This window comes from Numenius arquata, chromosome 1 (assembly GCF_964106895.1).
Source record: "Numenius arquata chromosome 1, bNumArq3.hap1.1, whole genome shotgun sequence".
NCBI classification, from domain to species: Eukaryota; Metazoa; Chordata; class Aves; order Charadriiformes; family Scolopacidae; genus Numenius; species Numenius arquata.
This window is the reverse complement of record NC_133576.1, coordinates 41,751,865-41,779,820: the sequence shown is the minus strand read 5'-3', so window position 1 is coordinate 41,779,820 and position 27,956 is coordinate 41,751,865. Positions and strand designations below refer to the sequence as shown.

Below are 27,956 nucleotides of genomic sequence, written 5' to 3'. Positions count from 1 at the left end.
GTCACCCAGCTGAGAAATGACGCCGCGGGGTGACCCGGATGTTCATGAGACAAGGCCCTTACCACCCTCCGCCCCCGCGTGGCGGAAGCGGCTGGCTGGGGGAAGGGTTCTCCCACCCTGCCGGCAGAGTCATGTGACGGGGGAAGGGAAAGGAGGGGGGCACCGCCACCACGTGACGGCGCGCGCGGCAGCCGCTATGGGGACGGCGCTGGACATCAAGATCAAGCGGGCCAACAAGGTCTATCGCTGCGGGGTGAGTGCAGGGGCGCGCGGGCAGACGGTTGGGGCCGTTGGGGTTGGGACGGCCCCAACCGACGCCCGTGCCCGTTGCTTCCCGATACTCCTCCCTCCCCTCCCCCCTCCCAACCTCGGCGCCGTTGCTGCGGTTTCCCGGCTGGGCTTGAGGCAGGTCTCTGGGATGAGGGGCAGCTTGTTGTCCTTCTCCTTCCTTTGGCCGAGCGGGGCGGCAGTGCTGCTGAGCGAGGGAGGCCGGCGGGGCTTCAGGAGGGAGGGAAGGAAGGAAGGAGCGAAGCCCCCAGAGACATGGCAGTTTGGGCTTCACCTATAGGACGGTGTCGCTTCAGTGTTTATACTTGTGTATTACATTGGGACTGATGCTTTGGTACAGTAAGCAGGTGCAGCCAGTTGCTGTTACAGAGTCTCGTTCTGTTTCTGTGCCCTGCAAGAAACCTGACAGTGTCTTAAGATGTTATTTGTACCTGATAAGAAATATCCTCTTGGATAAGAGGAGATTCTTCTTCCCTGCCGATAAGGACTTGGGGGTACTGGTGAATGAAAAGCCTGACATGAGCCGGCAGTGTGTGCTCACAGCACAGAAACCAACCACATCCTGGGCTGCATCAAAAGCAGCATGGCCGGCAGGGTCGAGGGAGGTGATTCTGCCCCTCTACTTTGCTCTCGTGAGACCCCACCTGGAGTACTGTGTCCAGCTTTGGAGTCCTCAGCACAGGAAAGACATGGACCTGTTGCCACAAAGATGCTCAGGGGGCTGGAGCATCTGTCCTTCAAAGACAGGCTGAGAGAGTTGGGGTTGTTCAGCCTGGAGAAGAGAAGGCTCCAGGGAGACCTTATTGCAGTCTCTCAGTACTTAGAGGGGCCTCCAGGAAAGGTGGGGACAAACTTTTTAGCAGGGCCTATTGCAATAGGACAAAGGGCAATGATTTTAAACCAAAAGATGGGAGTTTTAGACTAGATATAAAGAAGACATTTTTTACAATGAGGGTGGTGAAGCACTGGCACAGGCTGCCCAGAGAGGTGGTAGATGCCCCATCCCTGGAAACATTCAAGGTCAGATTGGACGGGGCTCTGAGCAATCTGATCTAGCTGAAGATGTCCCTGTACATTGCAGGGGGATTGGTCTAGATGATCTTTAAAGGTCTCTTCCAACTCAGACTATTCTATGATAAAGTACTTAAGCAAGAGCAGATATCTTTTATTATTATTTTTTTTTTTCACTGTGCAGGAGTCTGGTTTATGAACTTCTTTCACTGATGTAGTTGTTGATGGTGATAAAGTGATTGTGCATACTGCAGCTTTTACAGCTACTTTAAAAAATACTGTGCCTTTTTCCATTGTTGAGGACTTCAAGTGCAGTTAGGAAAAAAATGAAAATCACTGTTTAAAATATCACTGTTTTTCTAGAAATATTGTACTGTTTAAGCAGAAGTTTTCAGGGTTGTGTGGTTTTTTTTTTTTTTTGGTTATTGCTATCCAGCCACACGCTCGTATTATAAAAATCCTTCTCACACACCTTTCCCATACATTAGTAGTTTGGCTGTTACAGTGTATAAAGCATGTTTCAATTTATTGAATGTTTTTAATTCTGGAAAACTGCTTTAAATGGATTTGAGTGGAAGGCTATGCAGCATCTGTTCTACAGTTGTCAAGTCATCTAGATAACTTTCATAAAGCTGAATTTTCGGTTTGTGAACAACACGTCCTTTTAGGTATGGCATCACAGTGGTAAAGACTACTTTCTGTATCTCACTTTCACATTGTTTGGTAATGCACATTATTAGAAGGATCTTATTTATTTCAGCATCACAATGCTGTGCCCATTTTCAGTTTCTTCACTTGGCTTGCTTTATATCACTTTAAACTGGATTATTTTTTTTTATACAGCAAAGGTATATTTCTTCTGTCTTTAAGCTGAAATTAAGTAAGATATTTATGGTTAGTAAATCTGTCAGTATTGTTTGTTTGCTTCCACTTTAACTCCATGTGAAGAGGTTTACAATTTTAGTTTGTTCACTAGGCTTGAGCTTTGGAGGTCTGAGTAGCATGAAAACACAATGATGAAAGCTGTACGCTAGAAGTACAACATGAGTTTTTAATATAAATTCTGTAGGGGCAGAAAGGATTTACAAGTCTCTCTTTAATTAGGCGTGGAATATGTATGGGTTTGGGTTGGGTTTTTGTTTTCGGATTTTCTTTAGAAATTTACTGATTGTTGTGTACTTCAGTGGCAGTAGCTATGCTAGTAATACCTTCGATCTGTGGCAACTTTCATCCCAAAATATGCTTGCATCAAAGCTACTTGAAAATTAAGAGATTCCTTTAGTAAAGACAATAGTTAACCCCATGTACATATGTCTAGCTATTCATTCGAAGGCAGTAGGGCTAGACTTGATTTTTTGTTTTCTGAATTTATTTAAAGCTGCATTTGGATATGGAAGCAGGTGGTGTCTAAATTATGCACTAGTATAATAGTCTTTTTGATATGCTTATTACATTATAATAACACAAAAAATTGCTAAAACATTACTGAGCTTTCCAAGTCATAATTTGCCTGAGACCATGATTAATCCAGCATAACTCCACAACTCTACTAGCCTCCCTAGACATTTAATTTCTGCCGCCTTTCTTGTGCTGACAGTATTGGCTGTGTGGTAAGCCAGATCAGGGAAATGGATGGTCTTTGGTAGACCTGATGCTCAAAAAAAGTAAATAATAATTAAAAAATCAATCTGTTGAATCATGGACATCCTTTTTTGTTTTTCTTATGAATGCCTTCTCAAGTAGAGTCGAACAGAGAACGTTTAACAATCAGTATCAGAATGGTCCTACTGCTGAGTGGCCTACAGAAGAGAGATTAGACATAGTGGAACACCTCCAACAGAGCAGCAAATCGGACGAACGAAATAAAGTTGGATGGATGACAAACAGTCTGTAGGATCTCAGGCAGTGATTTGAGGTGATAATAGACCAAAGAACTGATAAGGGCAGTGGCTGTTAATTCTTCCATTCAAGGTCTGGTTTTGTACCTCTTGAGAGTGCATAGTCCAGGTGAAGTATTCAGGGATTTTTAGCAATTAGCATCCTCAATCTGTTGCTTCTGTGTTGACTGTTCTTTTTCAATTGGGAGAAATTAGACACAAAATTTGTAAAATAGTGGTGCATCATACAAGCCTGAGATTGTGTTCCGTTTTTTTAAAAAGTGAGTTGGTTAAAATAACGTGCTGTGATAAACAGTAAACAATTTCTGTATTCATTAGTTACAGTCATCAGAAACTAGCGGAACTAAGCAAAGACCTTTATTTTGTCCAGACTTCAATTTGAGAAAAGCTGGCTTAAACGGACTACTTTAAATTGTGAGTAAAAACCAAGTTTGCCACATCTTGGCCCAAAAGTGTAGTAGCGTTGTTTAAAAAAAAAAAAAAAAAAAGGAATTTTTTTAGGAAATTTAAGAATAAAAAGACAATAAAATGGATCCTAATACATGTCCTATAATAGCAAAATAAGGCTTATTGCATTAAAACTCTCTTTAAATTCCTAGGAACAGAAGTTCTGCATTCAGAAGACTTTTTTTTTTTTTTAATTGGATGGAGAATTCTTGAGCCATTGAGGCTCATTTAATAAACTCTGGAATGCCAGAAGAATGAGGGGACAAGCACAACTAATGATGCGTTTTATTTAGAAAAACTAAACAGGATGACTGGAGTAACTCTGGCAGTTGGTCTGAGATTGATAATTAAAAGAATTATAGGGTGAAAGGTCTGAAAAATGCATTGTACAAAGAAAGGTGCCATAGTTAACATCGGCCAAGACTTTTAATGACAAGTAAGTCCAAAATATACTTAAGTCAGAATTTGCCCATAAGGAGGCCTTTTTCTAAAAAAGCAAACTAATTAGTAAATCTGAGCATTGACGTTTTAAAGCATCTAATGACTAGTTAGTTGGGTCAGAGCAGACTTTTTCTATTGAATGTGGTCAGTTTCTTTCTAAATAATTAGAAGAATATGTGGTTAAGATTTGCAGGTGGCTTGCTTAGAGGAATAGATGTGGAAGGTGATCACGCATATTTAGTAAATGTGACTTATTTGAACTTAATGTGAATTTTTAAATTGCCAAATGTTTGCCCTTTGTCCTAAAAGTGAATGTCTGTGGCGTGGAAAGTGGAATCTAAAAGGAACCGAAGGTGTCTTTTTGGTAATTTTTCTAGTTCCTTAATGTAACAAACAGATCTGACAGTGTAAGCAGTCAGGTTGGAATTGATATATATTTTAACACTAAAAGTAATTTTCCCAACAATTTATGGGACAGTATGGTATGCACATTGATCCTTCCAGTCTGTACATAAAGTTTATAGGTAACAAATAGCTGTCTAGTTCAGTCAGAAGTCCAGATGTCACTTAGGACTCTCAAGATGAGATTCTGTGATCTGTGTTATGCACCACTTCATGTTATTGATTGAAGATTGTTCCAAGTTGTCCTCAGCCAGACTTGGGTAACTCTGCAACTCGAGATAACAAGGGATTGTGCTGGTGGATGAAGCAGGTGTTCATCTCAATTGTGACCTTGAAAGTGACTGAAACTTTGAAAGTGTCAGTCTTCCTGGCAGTTTCATGTACATATCTGAATGATAAGGAACTGACAAGAGAAAGCTAAAAACCTTGTTTGGGATCATTAGCCTGGGATAGTCTTTTCACAAGAATGTTTTGTTTGCAGTTTAGCATATGTACCTGACTTTTCTGTCTGCTTCACGTAATACACTGGCTTTCTTCTGGATGGGTACTCTGTTTAGATGCATTATTCTGTGTAGAACTGTATTAGCTTAGTTCCATCTTGCAAAGTTTTGTCCTCACATGGTAAAGCCATGAAGACTTCCTAGTAAGGGAGAAGGTAAAAAGTGAGTAAGAGCAACTGATTGTAAGTTACTACATTGTAGTATGTGGGGATTAATTCCAGTGATGACTTTCTCTACACCTTTAATTTTGTGCTGTTAAAGGTAAATGATATGGACTGAAGACAGTACTAGTTTAGTATTAAGTGATGCCACGTAACTTTTACAAATGGTACATGTTTGCAAATCTTCCGCAAAAGTAAAGATTTCTCATAAATTGTGTGCTAACTATAAGTATTGAACATCTTGATAAGCTCATGTTCTTTGATTTGTATTTTTTAGAAGGACAAGTATACTGGTAGCTTTGTATTTGGAGGGGACCCTGGTTTTACATAAAAATGGACAAAGTAACTCTTCTCCAGAAAAGACATAGCCAACTTCCCCACACACATCAGACAGAAATATAATCTTATTGCATATAAACAGTTTAAATATTACAACATCTTTTTCATTATACTTCCCTCTCCCCCACACTAGTGACCTTTAAAAGTTATTGTTAGTGTTTTTGAGGTGTTTTTAGTTTCTTAAGAGACATTGAATGTTATAAGAAAAATTAATATTTAACTTCAAGTCATTCTTCTCCTTTCTGCCCCAAATACATACACCCTTATTGTGTGAAGGTATGTAGGCAATAGCTCTGGAACAGGTTGTTGCTGTGTGGTGGGATACTGTTCTCATTTATTAAAGCAGTTCATATGTTCAGGATTGTCCTTGCTTCTTATAGTACGGCTGTACTCATTTTTCAAAGCAATAACCTAATTGCTTGTACTAATTAAAGCCTGTTAGCAAAGCAGTACAGTATTTAGGTCAGCTTTTCTTCACTGTCCTTTTGTGCTTGTGCCTCCTGTTTCTGGCATTTCCCAATTGCTGCCGGTCCTCTTTTCAGACTTGCAGCGTGTCAGCCTTCCTGGTGATGCTTGATGTTCTACTGCTGTCCTGTTCTGCTTTAGACCGCCTGATCCATTTTCTATATTGTCATCCTGTACCACTAGTAAAGACAAAAGGCTGGCAAAATTCAAATAGTGTCTGTGAGAGATGTACATAAGTAGACTGGTTTTAACTGGTCAAGTGTAGAGTGGGCGGTCTGAATTATCCTTTAGTTGGAGTGATCCATAGTTTGGTGTCTAGTTTGCAAGCCTGGTGAAGGTGCAGAGAGCATTCCCGTGGAGCAGAAGAGAAGGTTAACCCCAAGAAACTTTCTTCAGGTTGGCCATCACCTTTACAGTTATGCCTTCTCTTCCATCTCCTATGGCTGACCGTCCCACTCTTCATATAAAAATTTCTCTTGGGCTTTCATTCTAATCTGTGAAATGGAATGTGTCTATTGCCAACTGACTTGATAGTTGTTTATGAGGATATTTTTCATCTTCCTGGAGAGGAAGATCTTGAAACTTTGGAAAGAAATAGAAGCTCCTTTTGCAAGGAGGAGGACAATGTTTTTAAAGAAAACAAACTAGAAGTACAGATGTCTCTTCCTCACATTGCTTTCATTATCAGTATTTGTCTTTTCTGACAAGGTTAGACTGTTCTCTGGGAACAGTTGTCATGAGTTTGAAAATCAGTTAGCACACTGTCTGACTAACAGCTATAGAAGACATTTATTTAAACAAATGTTTTCATCTTGTCTTTTCTCCTATTAGGAAATTCTTTCTGGAGTCGTGGTCATAACAAGTAAGGACACAGTCCAGCACCAAGGTATCTCGTTAACAATGGAAGGATCAGTAAATCTGCAGCTTAGTGCCAAAAGTGTGGGTGTGTTCGAAGCTTTCTATAACTCTGTCAAGGTAAGACCTGTGCATGTTAATATTTTTAGCACAAAATCTTTGTCTCTTTTCTCAAATTAAGTCTGTCTTTAATGGCTTTCAGGTAGTTATAGCACTTCATGGTATGTAAATAATAGCAGAGAAATGCTCAGCATTACCTAGTGATATATGATGACATTTTGGGGGAGAAACTTGCACTTGTTGGAGAGTTTTCTTTAGGGCTGAAATACAGTAACATAAATAGTATAGTTACTGGGTAATGCGTTGAAGGACCATAATTGAAAGAGAAATAACAAATTGTGTTCTTTTTTTTGTTTTAAAGTGAGTCATTTTAATTGGACTTCTCTGCCACATCAGTCACAATACAATAGTTTCTGCAGAGGCCATTGAGGTTGTGTGCTACTTACTAGGCACGATACAGGACCTGCACAGATTCTTCTGTGGATTATTAGGCTGTGTGCAGACTGACTGCGGAGCTCCTAGAAGGCCTGTGTACCGCTCTCCAGGTTTGGAAGCTAGCAGGGCAGGTTATCTTGGGCTCCGCATGAATGTGGCTGTACCAATGAAAGCAAAGCTGGCTCTGTCTAGAGGCAGTCTATCTACATGTGCAACACAGTTTGGTTGAGTTAGGATAGCCTTGGTGCGGGACCTTTAAATATCTTCATTTGTAGTTAATTTGTTTACAGTATGAATAATCTGCCCCTGAATGATTTAAAAACAGGAAAAAAAAACAGTAGAAGCAAGAGATTTTTTTTTTTATTATTCCTTCCTATTAGGGGGAAAATAATACTAAAACCCAGAGAGAAGTGTAATCTTCAAGCAGGCTTCCCCAGTCGAATCACAGTTAACCATTGTTCCAGTGGGACACTAGCCCTAAACGTAGATCTTTAGGGTGGGAGAAGGTAGGAGGGAATGGCTAACTGCTCAACTGGCACACATACCCGTTGATTCCTATTAACTGTTCCTATTCCTGCTATTAACAGTCATAATTTAGAAAATGGAACTCTGCTTTCCAAAGCACTTGAGACTCTGCTGTTTAGCTCTCTAAATATGTTTGATCATTAGTATAATAGATCACAAATTGTTTTGGTTTTGTGTTTTTTGTTTTTTTTTTTTTTTTTTTTTTTTTTTTTTTTTGAGGAAAGCATTCTTAATGTTTCTTTCCTTTGTAAGACTAGAGAGCTGTGTGTCATGAAGAAATACCTGAGTTTCTGGAAATTCAGGAATTCTTATTAGAGTTTGGTGGATGGTTGTTAGTTCTTGAAATGGTGGGGCTGTCACTCTGCTTCAACCTGAACTTCTTAATATTTATCTTTGCAGCCTATTCAAATTATTAACAGCACTATTGAAATGGTAAAACCAGGAAAACTTCCCAGTGGCAAGACAGAAATTCCATTTGAATTTCCATTGCATATGAAGGGGAACAAAGTTCTATATGAGACATATCACGGTGTCTTTGTTAATATTCAGGTAAGGTGGTCATATTGGTAAAGAAAATCTGAACTTTTGTTATCTACAGAATGTATTCTAAAGCATCTCTTATTCCATGGAAGCAGAGGATAAAGTTTTGTGATAAACTTTTATTTTCATATTGCAATATGTTTTATTTTCTCAATTTGAAGAATGAACAGAAAGTTTAGAGATCCTTTGAAGTAAGTAGCTTTTAAGCTACCCTTTATTAATATAACATTCTTCTGGTGTGTACTGTATTTTCTAGATGTAACTTAAAATTAAAAACTGTGATACATGTTGACCTTTTAAGTACTAGTTTGTAGGTATTTTCTAGTTGACTTTTTCAGTTCCAGTTTCCAGGAGTCAACACTTTCCACAGGTGGTGATACTTCTTAAATGCGGCAAAGGAGCCATTCTGATACCTCAGAATCCCATCAATATCACGCTGCTTTAAAAAAAAATGGTTGTGATGTCTGTCCCCTTTTCTTTTCCAGCAAGTTTAAGCTTTTCATTGGAAATAGCTCATGGTAATGAAACTGATCAGATGTAACATGGGATGTACAAGAGAGAATTGAAAGCATACTGGAAAGAGGGGCTTTGGGTTGAGAAAGGGTAAAATGTATTTGCCATGCTTGTTAAATCTTGTACAGTTCTCTTACAGGATGATGTTTTCATCTAGTTCTGATTTTACTGTGAAATAAGTTGCATTTACCACTTTGTTGATAATCTATATTGTAGTACGTACCCAGATACAAGTGTGTGTATTGTTAACCAAGTACCAGTGAGACTTTTTTAGCATAGTAGACAACTAATTAATGCTAATAATACTTAAATATGAAAAGTGAAGTGTACTGACTTACCAGATCCACTTTAACACACAGGGATAAATCCTACAGGAACAAAGCTACCCAGTGTTCAGAGTCTGTTTTCCTCCATTCATTTGTGAGAAGAAATAACTAGAGGATATCTTTCCATCACTTATTGTTTCAGGCCTTCCATGTGGAGTAAATCTTTAAAAGAATGATGGCATAAACAGAACAGTAACAAGATGTCTTGCCTGAAATACCTTGTCAAAACTGCTGTAACATATATTTGATCCCTGTTTGTGTTCTAGACAACTACATCCATTCCCTTCATGAAAAAAGACTGCACTACAGCGTCCTTTTGTTCAAAACAAATGTGGCTGTGTAATTTCATAATGAAGACTCAAACCAAAGCATTGAGAGCTTGTAGCATCTTCAAAAACATTAATTGTTTGCTTTCCTGTGGAGATGAGTAGTAACATTTCCTGCCCAAATCTGGATGTACTACATGCTTGTAACAGAATCTTGTGGAAAGACAATTTTGAAATTTGACCTTTTTTTGTTAAAAATTACCATAGATGGATTTGTTTGTTGGGGTTTTGGTGTTGTCTTTTTTTTTTTTTTAAGCAAAGTCTTTCTTCAGCTATCTCTTAAATGCAAATACTGTGTTAGATAATGCTTTTTCTTACTGAAGGGAGGTTTTTTTTTTGTTTTTTCTTCAAAGGAAAAGTTGAAGGAGCCACTAAATGAAAAAATTTTCACACCAGTGCTGATGAAGAATCACTCGGTTGTAAAAATTTCCCCCCACATCTCTTTGTAGCTTACTGATGAGAGTATTGGATTTGATGACAAAGTATAAAACTGCTAGTTATGTAGCTAAACTGGAAGTCTTATATTACAGTCTGGCATTTAAAAAAAAAACCGTAACAAACAAAAAACCCACAAAACCCTTCCCACCTACTAGCCTATCAGAAGTAACTAAGAGAAAAATTCCCTTGTTTTTGTCTACGTTCAGATGGCTTTAAGTACTTCCCATATCTTTTTTTCAGTCCTGGCTTTCTTCCTAATGTATCATCTGTTGTTTGTGGTAGGTATGTCAAAAATGGTGCAAAACTCGTTGAGTTGCTTTCCATAATCCAGATAACTTGCCTATGATTGATACCAGTTGTTTTAAGGTATACTTTAATGGTGAATATTTGTTTTGTTTTATCATTCCCTCTCTAATCTACCTAGCTTCTTTTTACAAGCTGGGGATAAAATGTAATTAAAAGGTTAATCATTAGATTTCAGCCAACCTTTGAGAGTCCTGCTCTCCTGAAGAAGAAAATATAGGCTGTCCCACGGTTATGTAAGGTGCACTGATACCTGATAAAACAAATACACAGATATAAATTGGGGAACTTTAAGTCTGTTTTCTGGAAGATCAGGCTTGAATTGAAAAATACTTTGCTAGTTTTAAATAAATCAAAGGAAGAGTTCCATTTGCTTCTAACCTCTTTATATGTGTCCAAATGAAGAAATGGAAAAATAGACTACAAACACTATGCCACCTATTTTTTTTTTTTTGAGTAACTAAAGGTGCTGTTTAAGAAACACTTCCTAGACCTCTGTCCGAGTCCTGTGCAGTTTAAAAGCAAGCCTCTATTTAGAATCATAGAATCACAGAAAGGTTTAGGTTGGAAGCGACCTTAAAGATCATCTAGTTCCAACCCCCCTGCCATGGGCAGGGACACCTCCCTCTAGACCAGGTTGCTCACATCCTCATCCAGCCTCATCTTGAACGCTTCCAGGGATGGGGCATCTGCAGCTTCTCTGGGCAACCTGTTCCAGTGCCTCACCACCCTCACACTAAAGAATTTCTTCCTAGTATCTAATCTAAATCAACCCTCCTTCACTTTAAAATTGTTACCCCTTGTCCTATCACCACACTCGCCGATAAAGAATTCTTCCCCATCTCTCCTGTAGGCCCCCTTTAGGTACTGGAAGGCTGCTATGAGGTCTCCCTGGAGCCTTCTCTTCTCCAGGCTGAACAATCTCAACTTTTTCAGCCTGTCTTTAGAGAAGAGGTGCTCCAGCCCTCTGATTATCTTTGTAGCCCTCCTCTGGACTTGGTCCAAGGGGTCCATGTCCTTATGTTGAGGTCTCCAGAGCTGGATGCAGTGCTCCAGGTGGGGTCTCACCAGAGCAGAGTAGAGTGGGAGAATCACATTCCTCAACCTGCTAGCCATGCTGCTTTTGATGCAGCCCGGGATGCATCAAAAGATTTCTTGATCACGGTATTAGTATGTTACTTGGGGGTTCAGTATCAAGATGCAAGTCTCTGTTCTCATGCAAAGAACTTATAATTGGACACTGATGGGGAGGCTGTGGGCCAAATTGCAAGGCATGTGTGGTCCTGCTGCTTCATTGCACTGTGTTCCCTGGTCTGAGTGAAGGGTAGTGCAGTAATAGAAGGTTTGCTCAACACTCGTCAACTTCAGTGGAAACCACAGTCTGTGATGGGGAAAGAGATACGCTCCCCGGTCTTGTTCTTGCATGCTTATTCAGGTTATGTGCATAGAATCTTCTAGGTTGGAAGGGACCTTCAAGATCATATAGTCCAACCATCAGCCTAACTCTGACAAAAAAAACATCACTAAACCATGTCCCCCAGCACTATGTCAACCAATCTTTTGAACACCTCCAAGGATGGTGCCTCAACCACTTCCCTGGGCAGTCCATTCCAATGCTTGATAACCCTTTCAGTGTAAAAATTCTTCCTAATATCCAACCTGAACCTCCATTGGTGCAACTTGAGGCTGTTTCCTCTAGTCCTGTCGCCTGTGACTTGGGAGAAGAGACTGACCCCTGCCTCCCTACAACCTCCTTTCAGGTAGTTGTAGACAGCAATAAGGTCCCCCCTCAGTCTTCTTTTCTCTAGGCTGAACAACCCCAGCTCCCTCAGCCTCTCCTCATAAGACTTGTGCTCCAGACCCCTCACCAGCTTTGTTGCCCTTCTCTGCACCCACTTCAGCACCTCAATGTCTTTTTTGTGGTGAGGGGCCCAAAACTGGACACAGTACTGGAGGTGGGGCCTCACCAGTGCCAAGTACAGGGGGACGATCACCTCTCGAGTCCTACTCACCACACTGTTCCTGATACAGGCCAAGATACTGTTGGCCGCCTTGGCCCACACTTGGGCACACTGGTGGCTCATGTTCAGCCGACAGTCGACCAACACCCCCAGGTCCTTTTCTGCCAGGCAGCTCTCCAGCCACTCTGCCCCAAGCCTGTAGTGCTGCATGGGGTTGTTGTGACCCAAGTGCAGGACCTGGCACTTGGCCTTATTGAACCTCATCCCATTGGTCTCAGCTCATCGATCCAGCCTGTCCAGATCCCTCTGCAAAACCTTTCTACCCTCCAGCAGGTCAATGCTCCCACCCAACTTGGTGTCGTCTGCGAACTTACTGAGGGTGCACTCAACCCCCTCGTCCAGATCGTTGATAAAGATGTTAAAGAGAACCGGCCCCAGTACTGAGCCCTGTGGGACACCACTTGTGACCGGTGGTGGAAAATCCGCCAACTGGATTTAACTGCATTTACCACCACTCTCTGGACCTGGCCCTCCAGCCAGTTTTTAACCCAGTGGGGAGTACTCCCATCCAAGCCATGGGCAGCCAGTTTCTCCAGGAGGATACTGTGGGAGACTGTATCAAAGGCCTTGCTAAAGTCCAGGTAGGGACACCATGAGCTAGAAGTTATGAAGTTGAGTCCCTAGTCTGAGCGCACCTGGTTTTGCTAATTCCTTACCTGTAAAGGAATTAAAAATGAAACAGCAAAAAACCCCACCCCAACAAATTCCCTGTCTTTTAAAGACATTGAAAGGCTACGTTATAGATTCTTAAGCGTATGATTACTGTGATAACCAAGGTCATGGTTATTTTTCAGTCACTGGTTTATGGCTCCCTTTTTAGTAAAAAAAGGGGAGGAAATTGACAGCAAGTTTTTGAACAGTGAACAGCAAAATTAACTCTGTTGCCTGACTTCATGGCACGCTGCTGCTTTTAAGTTCACCTATATGGCTAGAGACAGTTCCCTGTTAAATATGCACATAACCTTTACCACTGTTAAATTCAGTCGTACAATAAATTTAAAATTAGAGGGGCTGTGAATATATCTTACTGATAATCACTTATCCTGAGTATGGATAAAAGCAATACCGTAATCACTCTTAACTGAATGTAATTTGGGTGCTGAAACTGTATAGGCATACTGCTCTCTGTCAGTGAATTAGTCCCTCAATCCTACAGGTTGTTACATATCACAGAAGATATGGAAAGCATTTGCAAATGACTATGGGACTGTAAATACAGAGAAAAGTCAGCTTTCATTTGGGAACGTCTAAAATCATTGTATACCTCTTTTCTCCTTCCCCTCTCCCTTCACTGGTATGTACGTTGCCTACTAACGTGTTTTAAATAATTCCTTAAATATTAATAACGGTAACAATCTGTACATATGCAATAAAAACATGAAAAGTTAAGAGAGAGAGAGGAAATCTTAACTAAGGCTCTCTTCTTTTTCTCTGCCATCCTGTTCTTACCAGTATACCCTACGGTGTGATATGCGACGTTCTCTGCTGGCAAAAGACCTGACTAAGACTTGTGAATTCATTGTCCACTCGCTGGTAAGTGTGGTTTCTGTTAACTATACAAAGTGAGATTTTATTTTTTTTTCCACTTTATGTGAAGTTTGACAGTAAGGTTAGAAGACCGGGTAAAACCATGTAATTTGTAATAGCAACACACGGGATGAGTATGAGTAAACGAAACTAGCCTCAAAAAAACCTCCAAACTATCCAGAAGAGCTAGGATGTCAGTTGCTTCTGATTAGCATAACACATCTCTCTCTTCATTTAAAGAAAATAGTACAAAGAGGATTTGGATTATTAGATGTCTTTATACTGCACTGAGTTTATTTTCTTATTCATCCTTTCAGTTCTGGAACAATGTTAGATAAATATTACGGTGTTTTTCTAAATGCTGTTTCAGGCTATCTGAGCATTTCATAGCCCAAGGTCCCAGACACCCACAATGCCTGTCCTAGAAATGGGAGTTCGTTGGTGAAGAAAAAATATCTGATTTCTGTTCTTCAGATGACTAATTACGATTTAGAGCCCTGACTCAAAGTATCAAAGCTGGGACTGCATCAAGTTGGAAATAAGAAGCTTGTCAGCTTAATCACCTTTGCTATTAAGTAAGCCCATGGTTGGCAATATGCTAAGATAACTAGGTTAAAAAATATCCACATCCTGCCGTTAGCAACATAGAGACAGCCTTCCTCCTGTGGAGATATTGTGGGATGAGAGCATCTCACAAGAAATGTTTTGCTGCTTGTTATTTGAAGTTCCTATGTCAGACTGGTTTTTAGTTTATGTTGACTTGTACGCATGTCCAGAACATCTGATGTCAGTACAGACTGTGCTGGCCTAATTAAGTATCTCTTTTTTTTCCACCCACAACTTGCTAGAACATACTGTTTTTATCATTCCTTTGAACTCTAACAGGACAGGAAAGTATTAGACTCTTGTCTTACTTATGAATAATGGTGGAAATATGTTATTTTAGTTCTATAGTACCTCTTTTAAAGATTTAGTACCTTTTTCAAAGATTTAGCACCTTTTTCAAAGATTTAGCTAGGTGCTATAAAGAAGTTTCCTGTTGGTAAGATTTCATTATTTTCTACAATATATTATGCTACATTTTATTGGTCCATTATTACATTATAAGTACACCACACTTGTCAAAATAGTGAACAAATTACATATTATGTAGTTTCCTGGTTTTATTTCTTGTTCCCACTACAGCACTTCTTAGATCACAAGTCAGTAAATCATGAATCTCTCAGTCAGGATGAATTAATGAGGTTTTACTGAACATATAATTCTCACTGTCAGTGCTCAATGTACCATTTACCTTAACCTTATTCTTTGCCAGAATTTGTCATTTATGGGAAAATAAAGTCAGTCTTCCATCTTGCAGCTGGGCAGCAGAAGCTGTTTTGAATTCTTAAGTGGTGAGGGTAGATCCTAACTAAGAGTTCAAGTGAAGCCCATTGGTGGTGGTGTGCTCTGCCGACTCACAGTTAGATACAGTGGAGTCTCTCATAATTGATGCTGCGCTGGCCACTTATTCTAAATATGCAGGGAAAAGCCAGTGCCTCTCACTGAGATAGGGATGGAGAGGTCGGTTGGTGAATGGTAAGCAAAGCTTGCCTTCCTGATGCTGCCATCTCAGCCAAGCGCAAGGCCCATTCAGCCACTGACAGAAAGATTTAACTTCTTGGGTTTGTGATAAATGGTGATAAATAGATATTGAAGAACTGTAATAATGTGCCCCCCAAAATTGCTTCTCCAGCGTGGAAAGCTAACGTGGACCAAGTTGTGGCTTTTTACAGTTAAAGAAGCTGGACGTGAAGCCTGTTAAATCAACGCTACACTAGATTCTATCAGCTGAGGATCTCCTAGTAATAGGAGGATGGCATAGGAGACCTGAGCTGTTATTTGAAAGGGCAGCAGAAAAAGTTCAAAGTGCTCAGAGATAACAAGAGGGAGCAAGAGTTTATAAAACATATTTGAAGCAATGGAGAAAGTTCATTTATAATCTCCCCTTCTCTGCCCTGCTCAAATTTACTAAGCATTGATAATGAAAGGAAACATTGCAAGTGACACATAAAATGTAATTATTTGTTAATACAGAAATGTGAAATTTAACTTTTTTCTATAGCATACCATACGCTTCAGAGAGGTAGTGTATTTCTTTTTTTCCAGGTGGTTTAGAGTAGTCAACCACGTTTTGTTTTTCTTTTTCTTTGGGGTTTTTTTTCCAGCGTAGGTAGAGCTTATGCCAAAAATTTAGAAGTTGAGAGCTTGTTGTGGTTTATTCCAGTGGCAAACACAAAGTAACCAAAAATCGACACAGTTCTGTTTCCACAAGTGCAAATTGGTAATTCATCGGGACTTGTATTTAGACAATATCATAATGTTATTAAATAACAAAGGCAGGAAGTCTTAGGTTTTTTATGACATAGATGCATACTTTCAGTATGAAGCCAATCCTGAAAACTGACACATCCAACAGTTGCTTGACTTTGTTGTCTTTTTTTAATGTTTTCTCCGTTTGTTTTGTAAATCATCTTTTACAGTTTAACTCTTTCATTACTTGTAGTCACAGAAAGGGAAACTGACACCAAGCCCAGTAGACTTCACAATTACTCCTGAAACTTTGCAAAATGTTAAAGAGGTAAGGATTTTCTTCTTATTTTATTTTAAATGTAATGCTTGTGTGATTCTGAGTGGTAACAGGAAAAGAATGATTAAATGCTGCCCTGCAGATGATCAGCTCTCTCCCTCCACCCTTTTTTTCCCCTTTTTCCCTTTTTTGCTTTTGTAAGCAATAGAGTGATTCTGCCTGATCTCTTGTGATAGTAGTGACTGATGTAAGGTGGAACTTTGTTCAGTAATGTTTAAATATTTTTATCATTTTTCTGAGTGAAAGATGGCAGTGAAGCAAGGGAAAACATTCTGTACCACTTGTAGCCAAGATCCTTTAAAAATGTATATTTTGATCATTCATTATGCCTTTTTTTACAGCCTCATGTGGCTTTGGGAAGCTTGTATGAACAGCAGTAGCTGTCTTGGTCATTTAGCTTCCTGAACACTGGTTTCTGATTGTCCACTGAAACCGGTGTTCTGTTTTTCCAGTTTTTCCCATTGTGCTCTTTTTGTTAATAAGGCTACTTTCCTGCTTTAGATCTCTCTTCTGCATCCCAGATTTGCCTTCCATTGCTCTTAGTCCCAGACATCTGAATTTAGACCTACTCTTCCACTTGTTTCTCAAAACAGACCTCTTAATCAGCTGTTAGGTTGTTTCATGTCATGGTTGGAAGGAACCTCTGGAGATTGGTTAGTCCAGCTCCTGTGCTCCAAGCAGAGTTATCTAGAGCAGGTTGCTCAGGGCTATGTGTAGTCAAGTTTTCAATATCTCAAAGGATGGAGACTTTACTAATTTTACACTGTTTGACCACCCTTATGGGATTACAAAATAAATAAATAAAAATTTTCTATTTGTTTTCATAGCCTCTTGTCTTTTCAGTAGATACCACTGAGGAGTCTTGACTCCCATCATCTTTACTCCTTCCCACCAGGTAATTATGCATACTGATAAGAGCCCTGTGACCCTTCTGTTCTGCAGGGTGAACAGTCCCAGCTCTCAGCCTCTTTTTGTATGTCACATACTCTTAACCATCTTCATGGCCAAATCCAGCAAAGGCTGGTCTTGCTCTAGTAAGTCTGTGTTTCTTGTGCCATGAAGTCCTGAATCGGACACATCATCCCCAGTTTTGTCTCACTGGTGCCAAAGAGATGGGGAGAATCACCTCCCTCAACCTGTTGGAAACACGTTCTAATGCAGCTCAGGATGCTGTAGGCCTATTTGTCCAGCCTGTTGAAGTCCCTGTGGAGGAACTATCTGGTTCACCAACCACTCCTTCCAGTTTTATGTTATCTGCAGACTTACTGAGGAAGCACTCTGTCCCATCATCCAAGCCATCACTGAAGATGTGAAGTAATATTGACTCCAGTATTGACCCTAGTCACTGGTGTACACTACTAGTGACTGGCCTTCAGCTGGACTTTGTGCTACTAATCACAGACCTTTGGGTACAGCAGTTCAGGCTGTTCTCAGTCTACCTCAGTGTCTAAGCTGTACATCTAGTTTGTACTCCCAGCAGTTTGTCAGTGAGGCTGTTAGGAGAAACAGTATAAAAAACAGCACTGAAGCCAACATAAATAGTATCCACTGCTCTCTGTTTGTCCACCAAGCTAGTAGTTTCATCATAGAAGTAGTTTCAACCATCAGGTTGGTTAAGCATGACTTCATTTTCATAAATCCATGCTGACTGCACCCAGTCACCTTCTTGTCCTTTATATGTTTGGAAATGGATTTCAGGGGTGTTTGCTCCATTGCTTTCACAGGGATTGAAGCAAGGCTGACAAGCCTGCAGTTCCTTGGATCTTCCTAAGTGAAGATAAGAGTGACATTTACTTTCTTCCATTCAGCAGGAACCTTCTTTGTTCATGACAGCTTTTCAAAGATAATCAAGATTGGCCTCACAAGTGACATGGATCAGCTTCCTCAGCACTTGTGGGGGCACCCCGTCAGGTCCCATGGAGTTGTGTACATTCAGTCTGTTTAAATGTTCTCTAACCTGCTCCTCCTCTACCAAGGGTAACTCTTCCTTGCTCTAGACTTTCCTTGTGGTTGCAGGGACCTGGGATTCCTGACGGAAAATCTTATCAGTAAAGTCCGAGACAGAGAAGACATTAAGTACCTCTGTCTCTTTCATGTCTTTTTGTCACTAGGTTCCCTGCCATATTCAGTAGCAGGCTGACATTTACCCTCATCTTCCTTTTGCAGCTGGTAGATTTGTAGATGCCCCTTTTTGTTGCCCTTCATGTCTTTTGATTTAACTCCAGGTGGGCTTTGGCTTTCCCAAAAGCATTCCTGCACACTCAGCAATTTTATGTTCTTCCTGGATGCCCTGACCCTACTTCCATCTTTTGTATTGTTCCTTTCTGTGATTTTATCAGTAGCATCTTGTTGATCCATGCAAGTCTCTTCCTACCTTTGCTTGACTTTCTGCCTGTTGGATTAGACCATTCTTGAGCGTGGAGGAGGTGATTCTAGAAAACCAACCAGCTGTCATGGCTGAACTCTAAATCCAGCTGAGTTAGAGCATAAGCAGGTTGTGCCCAGCAGCCTCTCATGACTCTGGAGACTGCTGCACGCTGAAAGCATGTGGTTTTCCAAATATAAGGATATAATAACTAATCTTGGTGGTAAAATTACTTTTGAGACCACTGCTAAATACTAAGCTCTCAGCAGTCTGCTCCTCTTATGAACCATATTTCCATATAAATTATTTTCTGTTTCTTCTTTCTCCTCTGTATCTTGATACCCTACTCATTGGCTTAGCAAAGACCCAGCGGTGTACATCTTGAGAAAGTCCTGTCCATTAAAAGTTTTTTCTTAAGTTTAACGGCAGACCCTGTGCCTTTCTCTAGTTCAAGAACATAACCACAAAAGTAGGTTCTAAAACTTAGGACATCTCTGATCCAAGAGATCTTGGTATTTAATTGTGGAGCTCTCCAAAAATGGTATTGAGTGTGTATGGTAGCACAAGCAGTGGCCGTTTTTTTTTAATAGTATTTTTATTTATTCCTCTTCCTGTGTCAGAATAATGTGTGGATCTGAAGTGACTACCTGGTGGACAAGTAGAAAAGTCGCTTTTTTTTTTTTTTTTTTTTAACCACTGTTTTGGTATATTTAAAATATTAACATTTCAATTCTCTGCTTGTCTGGAGATTGTGACAGCACTATAATTTCTGGTAGACTACTAGAAAACTGGTTAGGAGGTTTGCAGTAGCCAAGCAAAGCACAGAGAGGTTAGATTAAAAACCAGGATAGATTTGCTCTTATGTTCTTGATTGTCATTTTGGGGGGATTATGAAACAGAGTGTAAATTATAGGCTAGAGAAGACCTAGCTAGGATTAAAATACGAAGAGTAATGACAGAGTAGTAAGGCTCTAGGGGAAATATGCCTTTAAAAAAAGTCTCGTAAACTAGGATTGAGGAAAATGGCCTCGAGTTCTTGTTCTGCAAGTTCCTTTTATCTCTGTCTCTTAGGTTCCGACCGCTATACTTCAGGGGGTAGCTATATTATGTCCCTGTGAAGCAGGGAAGCAACTCTGTGTTTACTAATAGCGGTCATAAGAAGAACCTGCTAGGGATCATACAATAAAAAAGCATTTTATTAATACATTATTAGGACTCAATATTTCATAGTGTGGTTTTGTCAGGGACACAACTTCTGTTATTTAAGTTAGGAGAAAATACCCAAGTGAGGTCCCTCACTTGAAAATTGAGGATGAGGATTGAAATTGAGGATGAGAATTGAGGATTCCTTAAAAAAGGAAGTGAAAATTCCTCTCTTTTTATTTCCCCCAAAGATTTCTTTTGAGTGGAACAGCTAAATTCTGCAGAGGTGTTGGGTATCTGAGTGAAACAGTCTAAACAATAGCTGAGGAGAACTTTTCTGCCATTGCTACTGGCAGCCAGGACTGAGAAGCAAAACAAACAGATTGGGAGAAAAAAAGTTTGCAACAGTTATGAGTTGGTTTGGAAGAAGGGAAGATCAGTTACATGGGCAAGGAAATCCCAACACCGCAAGCAGGCGTGAACAGGTGGTTGGAAGGTAGGGGCTAACATCAAAGATGTCAATACCAAAAAATTAAGGTGGGAGAGAGGAAAGGCTCAAAAAAGAAGGGGAAGGTTAGAGCAGGATTCTCAGAGAGTTTGAAGAAAGTTGGATGGTGAAGGTGTGGGTAGAAGACTCGACTATTTCAGTATGTCTCCTGCCAGAATTTGACATGTAACTGGAGCTTCTGGCGTATGAGTTTCTCTGCTGGCCTGGGCAAGGGGAGCAAAACCCCTGCTTTGGTCTCTTACGGAATCTGATTTAGAGACTGTCACCCTCAATCAGCTATTCGTACTGCTCCTTCCTTAAAACGTAGGAAACATGCTTGCTGTTAAGAAAATTTGAAAAGTTAAGTATGATGCTGTATTCAAATTAAGCTCTTTAGTAATTGTCCTTAATTGATATCGTGGTATGTAAGCAGTATGCTGCATCTTGTACTAAAGGAAGATTTTTAAATGCCTGTCTTCCCTCCCAATAGCGTCGATGAGGGAGAAATTTAAAAAGGTGGGAAAATCACTGAAACAATAGACTGTCTTGTAACCCATAATAAAATGGGACCAGAATGCCGTTCTCTAGAGCACTACCAGCTGCCTTAACCTGACCATCCTCTTAGTTCCTGCCAGCCTACCTCCTTCACTATGTGGTTCCCAACTTCCTCATTAATTGCAACAGCCAAGTTTTGTCAGTTCATGCCAGGAAAAATGCGCCTCTGGATGGAATGAGTAGGGGGGATGCATATCAGGGGGGAGGGTAGTAAGAGATATCTTAATGCATCTGCATAGGGGTGCATATTTAAAGAGTTAAGTTACATGAGGCATTTCTGAACTTTTTGAGTTCTTTACAACTTTTGGGGATTTCCTACATGTTTTGATAACTGTCTTTCTAGAAAGTATTTTTTTTTCTTAGTCTGCTCTTACAGTTGTGTGTTTTTTCTCTCCCCCTCCCTATCTTTTCAGAGAGCTTCACTTCCAAAATTTCTCATCAGAGGTCATCTCAGTTCTACAAACTGCGTCATTACACAGCCACTAACAGGAGAGCTGGTGGTGGAGAATGCAGAGGCTGCAGTCAAAAGTATTGAGCTGCAGTTAGTGCGTGTGGAAACCTGTGGTAAGGTTCTCTCCTAACGGAATGTGTGTAGACTGCAGCAATTACCACTTGCACTCTTCCCGCTTAAATATGCAAGATGGTCAAAAGCCATACAATTAAAAAGACTTGCAAAAAATTGTTTCGCTCTTCAGGTAGAACAGTCCAGACATTAATTTAAGTAAATCCTATGATCCTTAACTCAGAGTGCTAATGTGAAAACTTGCAGGTCAAAAGGCAAAATGTTTTGCCCATACATACTTCCCTCCCAAGCCCAGCGTACCTTTGTTTTAAATTTTGGCCACTGCCTTCTCTTCTCTCTTTCCCTTCCCCTCCTCTCCCTCTGAATTTCCCACTTTCACCAGGGTGCGCGGAAGGTTACGCCCGGGATGCCACAGAGATACAGAATATTCAGATTGCTGATGGGGATGTCTGCAGGGGTCTGCCAATTCCTATATACATGGTGTTTCCCAGGTTGTTCACCTGCCCTACCCTGGAAACAACGAACTTCAAAGTTGGTAAGCGCCTAGGACTTTACACTGTGGTGGCATCTTTCATCTGAGAGAAGTTTCTAATTTCACTTTAGCTTCTGGCGGGTAATGGGATAAATCGCTGTCAGCCCTGCAAGAAGAAGCAAGGACATCCATCTGTTTCCCTGTAGAGGTTTCCTGAAGAGGGGAGTGCAGTCTGCCATGTTTCATATAGACTGAGAAAATACAGCCCAAATACTTCTAACTAAAAATGGTTGTGCCGCTATGAAGCTACTTCTGACTAATAGAATTCTATGGTAAAAGGACAGGAGAAGCAGTGTAATGGCAGGTAACCGTTCTTTCTGTCAAAAATGTATGTGTAATTAAACATTTGAGTAATAGCCCAAGAATAATATGCCAAGATAACCCCTTCCTTCTCTTTATCACCAGCAAGAACCCCTCTTTCCATTCCCTCTCCTTTTTGTTTCCCATTCTCCTGCCACGTAGACTCAGAAGTAGAAAAAGTGACGTTAGGCCGTATGTGACTTTGCTTTTCTTGATCTACACCAGCTGCTTCTTCCTCTTTGTTGCTGCCAAAATCCAACATTTTCTTTAAAAAAACACCTGAAATTTAGGATCTTCCTCACTTGTTCAAATAATTACTGCAAAAATTCTCTTTGCTAGCCTGTTTTTCTTCCCTTTGTCCTGCTAGAATCTGTTGGGTCTATTTTTTATTTATTTTGCTGTATCAGATTGAAGCTACAAGTCTCTGTTTTTAGGATCTTTCCGAACTGAAGCCTCTCCTACTTTTCTGCTGTCTTGGACAAATGTGCACAACTAGTTTTCCAGCTTTGCCTACCTCTTTATCTGCTCCCCTAAGAGCATTTTTGCACCCGATACGTACAGTGATTTTCCCCAAAATAATATTACTCTCTACTTTTTGCCATTTCGACCTATTGAATAGTAATTTACAGTGGCAAACAGCTACTGTTAATGTGGTATCTACTTCTGTTTATAAGAACAGTCTTCTAAAATAGTTACGAAGGTTCTGAAAAAGGACAATTATTTTCAGCTTATTTGGATCTCTGGTTCCCTTCATTTATTAACTCTACCTGACTTTGTATTCCGTCTCTGCTTAGGAATGGTTACAGATCTGATAACGATTTTGAACAACACAATGTAATATCTAAAGAGTAGATTTTTTTCTTTTGAAAATTTTTCTCGTAGTTTGCAGATATATTGTATTTTAGTGTGTGAATTTCCTAAGGCCACACATAATGAAGGATTCTAAGGCCATGTTCCATGCTGACAGGAGGGGAGGAGTCTGTTCCCTGATTCTTCTACTTAAGTGCTTCTAAACAGTGCTTATTGGTGTGAGGCGTCTTTCCCCAAACATTTACATCTAAGATATGTCTGAGCTCTGCCTGTTGTCCAGAAGACTGTCATGGGTTTTAGTGATATGCAAATTAATCCAGTGGAATCCCAAAGATTAGAATGAGCCGAGGTTCTCTAGGCTGGGAGGTTCTCTAGGCTGGAATGGCCCAAGGTCTGGGATACTGGCGGTGACGATCTGCCTGGAGCCCCGTGTTCATCCCTGCCGCGGGAAAATCCAGGGTATTGAATGGCACGGAAGAGCCCTGTGAAGCGCTGCCTCTGAGAACAGGAACCGCCTGCCTCCCATCCTACTGCTACAGTTCAGGGTCATATGGACTCCTTATTTTATTCTTCTTTTTCCCCCCTTCTTCCAGAGTTTGAAGTTAACATTGTTGTCCTTCTGCACGATGATCATCTCATCACAGAGAACTTCCCACTGAAGCTCTGCAGGATGTAAACAGCCAGAAGAGAATCACTGAAAAAGGACAAAATTCTTCACAGGCAAAGTGAAATCTTATCCATGTCTTATTTTAACAGAAAACACATCGCTTCCTTCTTCCTGCTGGTACTTGTGATTTCGGTTCTCTACAAATCTTGGTAAGACTTCGCTTGCCTTGCGATAGTTAATGTGGATGTATCTGTCCAGGCAGCCTTGTCGGGTATCTTTCTGACTTCAATAACCATGTCTTCTCCAATTTTTCTCAGACAAATCCTGAAGAAATGATTCCATATTTTTCTACAACTTATAGAAATACGTAGTAAATTTTTCTCCTTATTCCATTTTGTAATATTTGTTCCGAAGTCCTTTAAAGACCTCTTAAACCTAGTAATTCCTGTTATATGTGGTGTATATATAGTGGGGGGGAGGATATGGGACTTTTGTAATATAATACTGAATACTGTCTTTGAAGGTGTAATAAATGGTGCTATAACAATGCAAGGTGGTGTTGTGGGATGAATATTGTAAGATGAATGTAAACTCAGTGATGTGAAATGAATAATGATGTGTAAGAACACCAAGTGTATTTTGGTCAAATCAGGAATATGCATCTGTACTGGAAGAACGCTTAGAGTGAAGTTGTTTTGCCTGTGGTTTTTCTCTGGGCTCTCCCCTGGCTTAGAAAAACAATGCCCTTACTTGATCTTTGCTATTGGTGTAAAATAGCACTGAAAAAGACCAAGCAAAAGCTTTTAGCTTGAGAATATACTTATTCTATGCATTATACCATCTTCCTGTTTATAAGGCTCCTACAGCTCAATTTTAATGTGAAAAAAAGGTCTGTTGTGCTAACCAGCACCACTGCAGTGTTGGAGGGCAGGCCACACTGAGGCCAGGCTGGATGGGGCTTTGAGCAGCCTGGTCTAGTGGAGGTGTCCCTGCCCGTGGCAGGGGGTTGGAACTCGATGATCTTTAAGGTCCCTTCCAACCCAAACCATTCTCTGATTCTATGAAAAACTGCAATGAAAAACTTCTGTGCTGTGGCACCTTGTGCCTTTAGGACATGACTTGTCATTATATGAATAACCATTCCAAGGGAGACAGTCAATCTTTTCAATTAGATGGGTTAATACTGTCACTTGTTCAACTTAAAGTAAAAATGTAAGTGCCAGGAAAGGAATGAGCTAAGGTGAATGCATTACAGTGTTTATAACTATACATGTTAAAGGAACAACGTAGGAAAACTATTTCAGCAAGAAAAAACCTTCCCAACACAAACAGGTTATAAATTTTGATGCTGTTTTAAGTAAACAGAAGAGCCCCATTTTCATTCTAATTGTGAATTTTCCATACACTATTATGTGGAGTGGAGGCAGGCTAAGTATATAATGTGTTATATAAACTATAAGTGTAGAGATGACAACCTGAAAAGACAATCAAGAAAACTGCCAAAAAAATAATTTCCTTCAGCTCTATCCAGCAGCATCGCCAAGCAGGAAAATGTAATTCTAGGTTTGGCCCTAGTTCTGCATCCTCTGTATTTTAGGAATAAACATTGGAAATTCTTATTTCAGTGTCTTGGGGGGGTGGGGTGGGGGGAAAGCTCTTCACTAGAACTTAACACTTCTCTAATATCAGGAAATCACACAGGATTTTTGGGAAGCGGAAGCTGCTCTTTCTGGTCTACACGACGTGACAAGAGTGCCACCTGCTGCTCGAAGTAGCGCTATCGCCTCCACCTTCAAAGTTACTCGGCAAGATGGACTGCGGCATTCGTCCCGCCCCGGGCCCAGCATCTGGAGTAGGTGCAGACTCCAACCTGCTCGGCTGCCCCTCTCCCGCTGCAGTAACGGTCCGGGGGTCGCCTGCTCTAAGGCCTCCTTTTTAAAAGTGTGAATGATCAATCTCTGGAATCAGTAAAATCCTTCCAGCTTACGGAAGTCAGAGAGGAGAAAAGGAACATAGATCCAACCCCATCCTGCTTATCTGGGAACCTGGGGTCCTGTCGGTGCTGTGCCTATAGGAAAACTAAGACTGCCTGACGGCAAGCAAGTGTATGTAAATATCGGTTCAATGATTTACCAGTAAGCGCTTCCTTAGGACTTCCCACAGCCCTTCTTACCTCAAGGCACATTATGTTCTATTTGGAGAACACGATCAACTGTGGCACATGTGGGACTGCTGTGGCACTGCTTAGCAGGTCAAGGATACCTCTGCTCTGGAACGGTATTTGAGGCTGCTTTTGGGAAAAGCTGAGAAGATTGTGTGTGTGTGTGTGTGTGTGTGTGTGTGTGTCTGTCTGTCTGTCTGTCCGTCCCACCCCAAGAACAAGTGCTGTAATGCTGCCTCTTTCTTCAGTCACAAGGTGCCTTAGCTCTCTAGCGTACAGTAAATTACTCACCGATAACTTGGACTTAGCAAAAATATTACACAAAAAACCCAAATCAGCTGCAGGAGTAATTTTAATTTTGATCCAAGTACCAATTAATATACTGATTAATCACAAAATAGTTTAAAACTTCATTTGGAGGATACATACTCATTCGGGGGAAAAAACGATCCCTGGAATTATCTAACTTAATCTCGTATAATCAATTTAATACTGCTTGTATCCAAACAAGTGTCACGCTGGAGTTTCAGAGTGGTTAAGCTGTACATGCTCTAGTCCTGGCGTCCGGCCTATCTGAGACGAATTTTACAGCGATGGAGGTACTCCGGCAAGCCCAGACTTCTCAAGCAGTAGGGTAATTCTTCTTTCAGCTGTTTGTATTCCGTACCTCATGCTGTTGATGAACATCCAAGCACAGAATACAGATGCAGCGTCGCTTCATCAAAAATAAAAGTCCTGTAATGCCGATAGAAACAAACCAGCTCTTCAAGGATGAGGGAAATTCAAGCCGTATTTCAAGATTAAAGAATTGAGCCACAGTATTCCAACTCGATACACAAAGAGAAAGAATTGCATTAATACTTCAAAATATTACTAAAAGTGATTCTTTAAACCATTTGAATTATTAGCTATGGATTTGTGCAGAGAAAGGAGCTACAATTATATGAACTGCATTCAGAATGATCACAACAAGGCTGATTTGAATCCTGCAGTTAAATTGTAATTGTTTATGCCAGAGGAAGGCAATGTCTTGGCTGTTCCAAATTCTGTGTCTGTCATTCGGGTCACCTACTTGTTTGACATGACAATTTCTTTTCAGTGTGGTGTAAGCTCTGAAGGAAACCCCCTACTTTACAGAAATTATGCACCATCCTTTGAGAAAATTAGATAAGAGTAGACTAAATACCCCTTGGCCAAAATAACCCTACTGGGTTTGTGTGCTGCTGGCCTCTGAACTATATGGGCTTTGCACATTTAGGCAGCAGCCAGGACAATTGCTGCATCTGGGAGAACGCTAACTTGATCCTGCAGGTGCCCTGGCAGGGGCAGCGTCTTGCAGCTTAACAGAAGTGTTAAATACTGAATCAGTCTGAGTCCTACTACCATTTTCTATAAAAACAGGGTTCTGTCTCTTCCTAAGCATCGTGTTTCTGTTCCTTATCACGGTGGTTATTCTGCAGCCACTTTGCATCTTACTAAAACGTGTTCCAATAAAACAAAGTTTAGATGTATTTGTTCCGTGCAGGAAGTTCAGGGAAGTCTTCAGGGAGAAGAGCATGGACGCGGCAGATAGGACAGGTACTGGAATGTTGTTTAAGCCACGTTCTAATGCACTGCAAGAATAGAAAGATGGTGCTGAGGAAACAAAGTCTGGTACAAAGAATTCAGTTTCAGTATGTTAATAATTGTCACTATTAGCATTTTTTCCAACACGTTCTATGATAATAAAACTTGCAGTTAGAAAACTGTTCTCCAGTGCTGACGCTGTGCTTATCAATTTACATTTGCAGGTATTCTGCAATAACAAATCAGCAGTAAACAAAAAAGTGAATGGAAAAAGGTCACAGAGAGAAGCATCAAGTTATTCTAACATAATTCCGACTTTCTTACTACATGCAATACGTGCTATCAGGTGGCAAATGTAGGGTTTATAGTGAATTATCATTTTAGTTAAAAATCTAAAACTAGAAACTTTCTGACACCGTAAGAGTACATATACAGCAAGTCTTTGTGTACAACGGAC

General features: G+C 40.4%; 2 protein-coding genes across 5 annotated transcripts in view; one reads left to right on the top strand and one right to left on the bottom strand.

Annotated features, from left to right (window-relative positions):
- The first annotated feature begins 158 nt into the window (after positions 1–158).
- VPS26C (VPS26 endosomal protein sorting factor C) lies at positions 159–24,402 on the top strand. Of its 4 annotated transcripts, none has more exons than XM_074151093.1 (8): positions 159–253; positions 6,784–6,927; positions 8,227–8,376; positions 13,747–13,827; positions 16,367–16,441; positions 21,414–21,564; positions 21,906–22,058; positions 23,759–24,402. In XM_074151093.1, exons 1-8 carry the CDS (start codon positions 197–199, stop codon positions 23,839–23,841), a joined length of 894 nt encoding a protein of 297 aa, XP_074007194.1. In that variant the 5' UTR covers positions 159–196; the 3' UTR covers positions 23,842–24,402. The 4 variants fall into 4 exon arrangements, with proteins under 4 accessions (XP_074007194.1, XP_074007203.1, XP_074007222.1 ...); XM_074151102.1 differs by having other exon boundaries at positions 197–238; positions 23,759–23,841; XM_074151121.1 differs by lacking the exon at positions 6,784–6,927 and having other exon boundaries at positions 197–253; positions 23,759–23,841.
- A 1,866-nt stretch (positions 24,403–26,268) lies between these two features.
- TTC3 (tetratricopeptide repeat domain 3) overlaps positions 26,269–27,956 on the bottom strand; it is a 65,165-nt gene continuing 63,477 nt past the window's right edge. Inside the window, exon 46 of the mRNA XM_074153664.1 lies at positions 26,269–27,546. Coding sequence (XP_074009765.1) covers positions 27,436–27,546 — 111 coding nt within the window. The 3' untranslated portion in view covers positions 26,269–27,435. The remainder of the gene's footprint in view (positions 27,547–27,956) is intronic.

Coding starts and splice junctions, on each gene's coding strand:
- VPS26C (XM_074151093.1), top strand. CDS start 197: ATGGGGACGGCGCTGGACATCAAGATCAAGCGGGCCAACAAGGTCTAT. Junction 254..6,783: donor ACAAGGTCTATCGCTGCGGG/GTGAGTGCAGGG, acceptor TTCTCCTATTAG/GAAATTCTTTCTGGAGTCGT. Junction 21,565..21,905: donor AGTGCGTGTGGAAACCTGTG/GTAAGGTTCTCT, acceptor CACTTTCACCAG/GGTGCGCGGAAGGTTACGCC.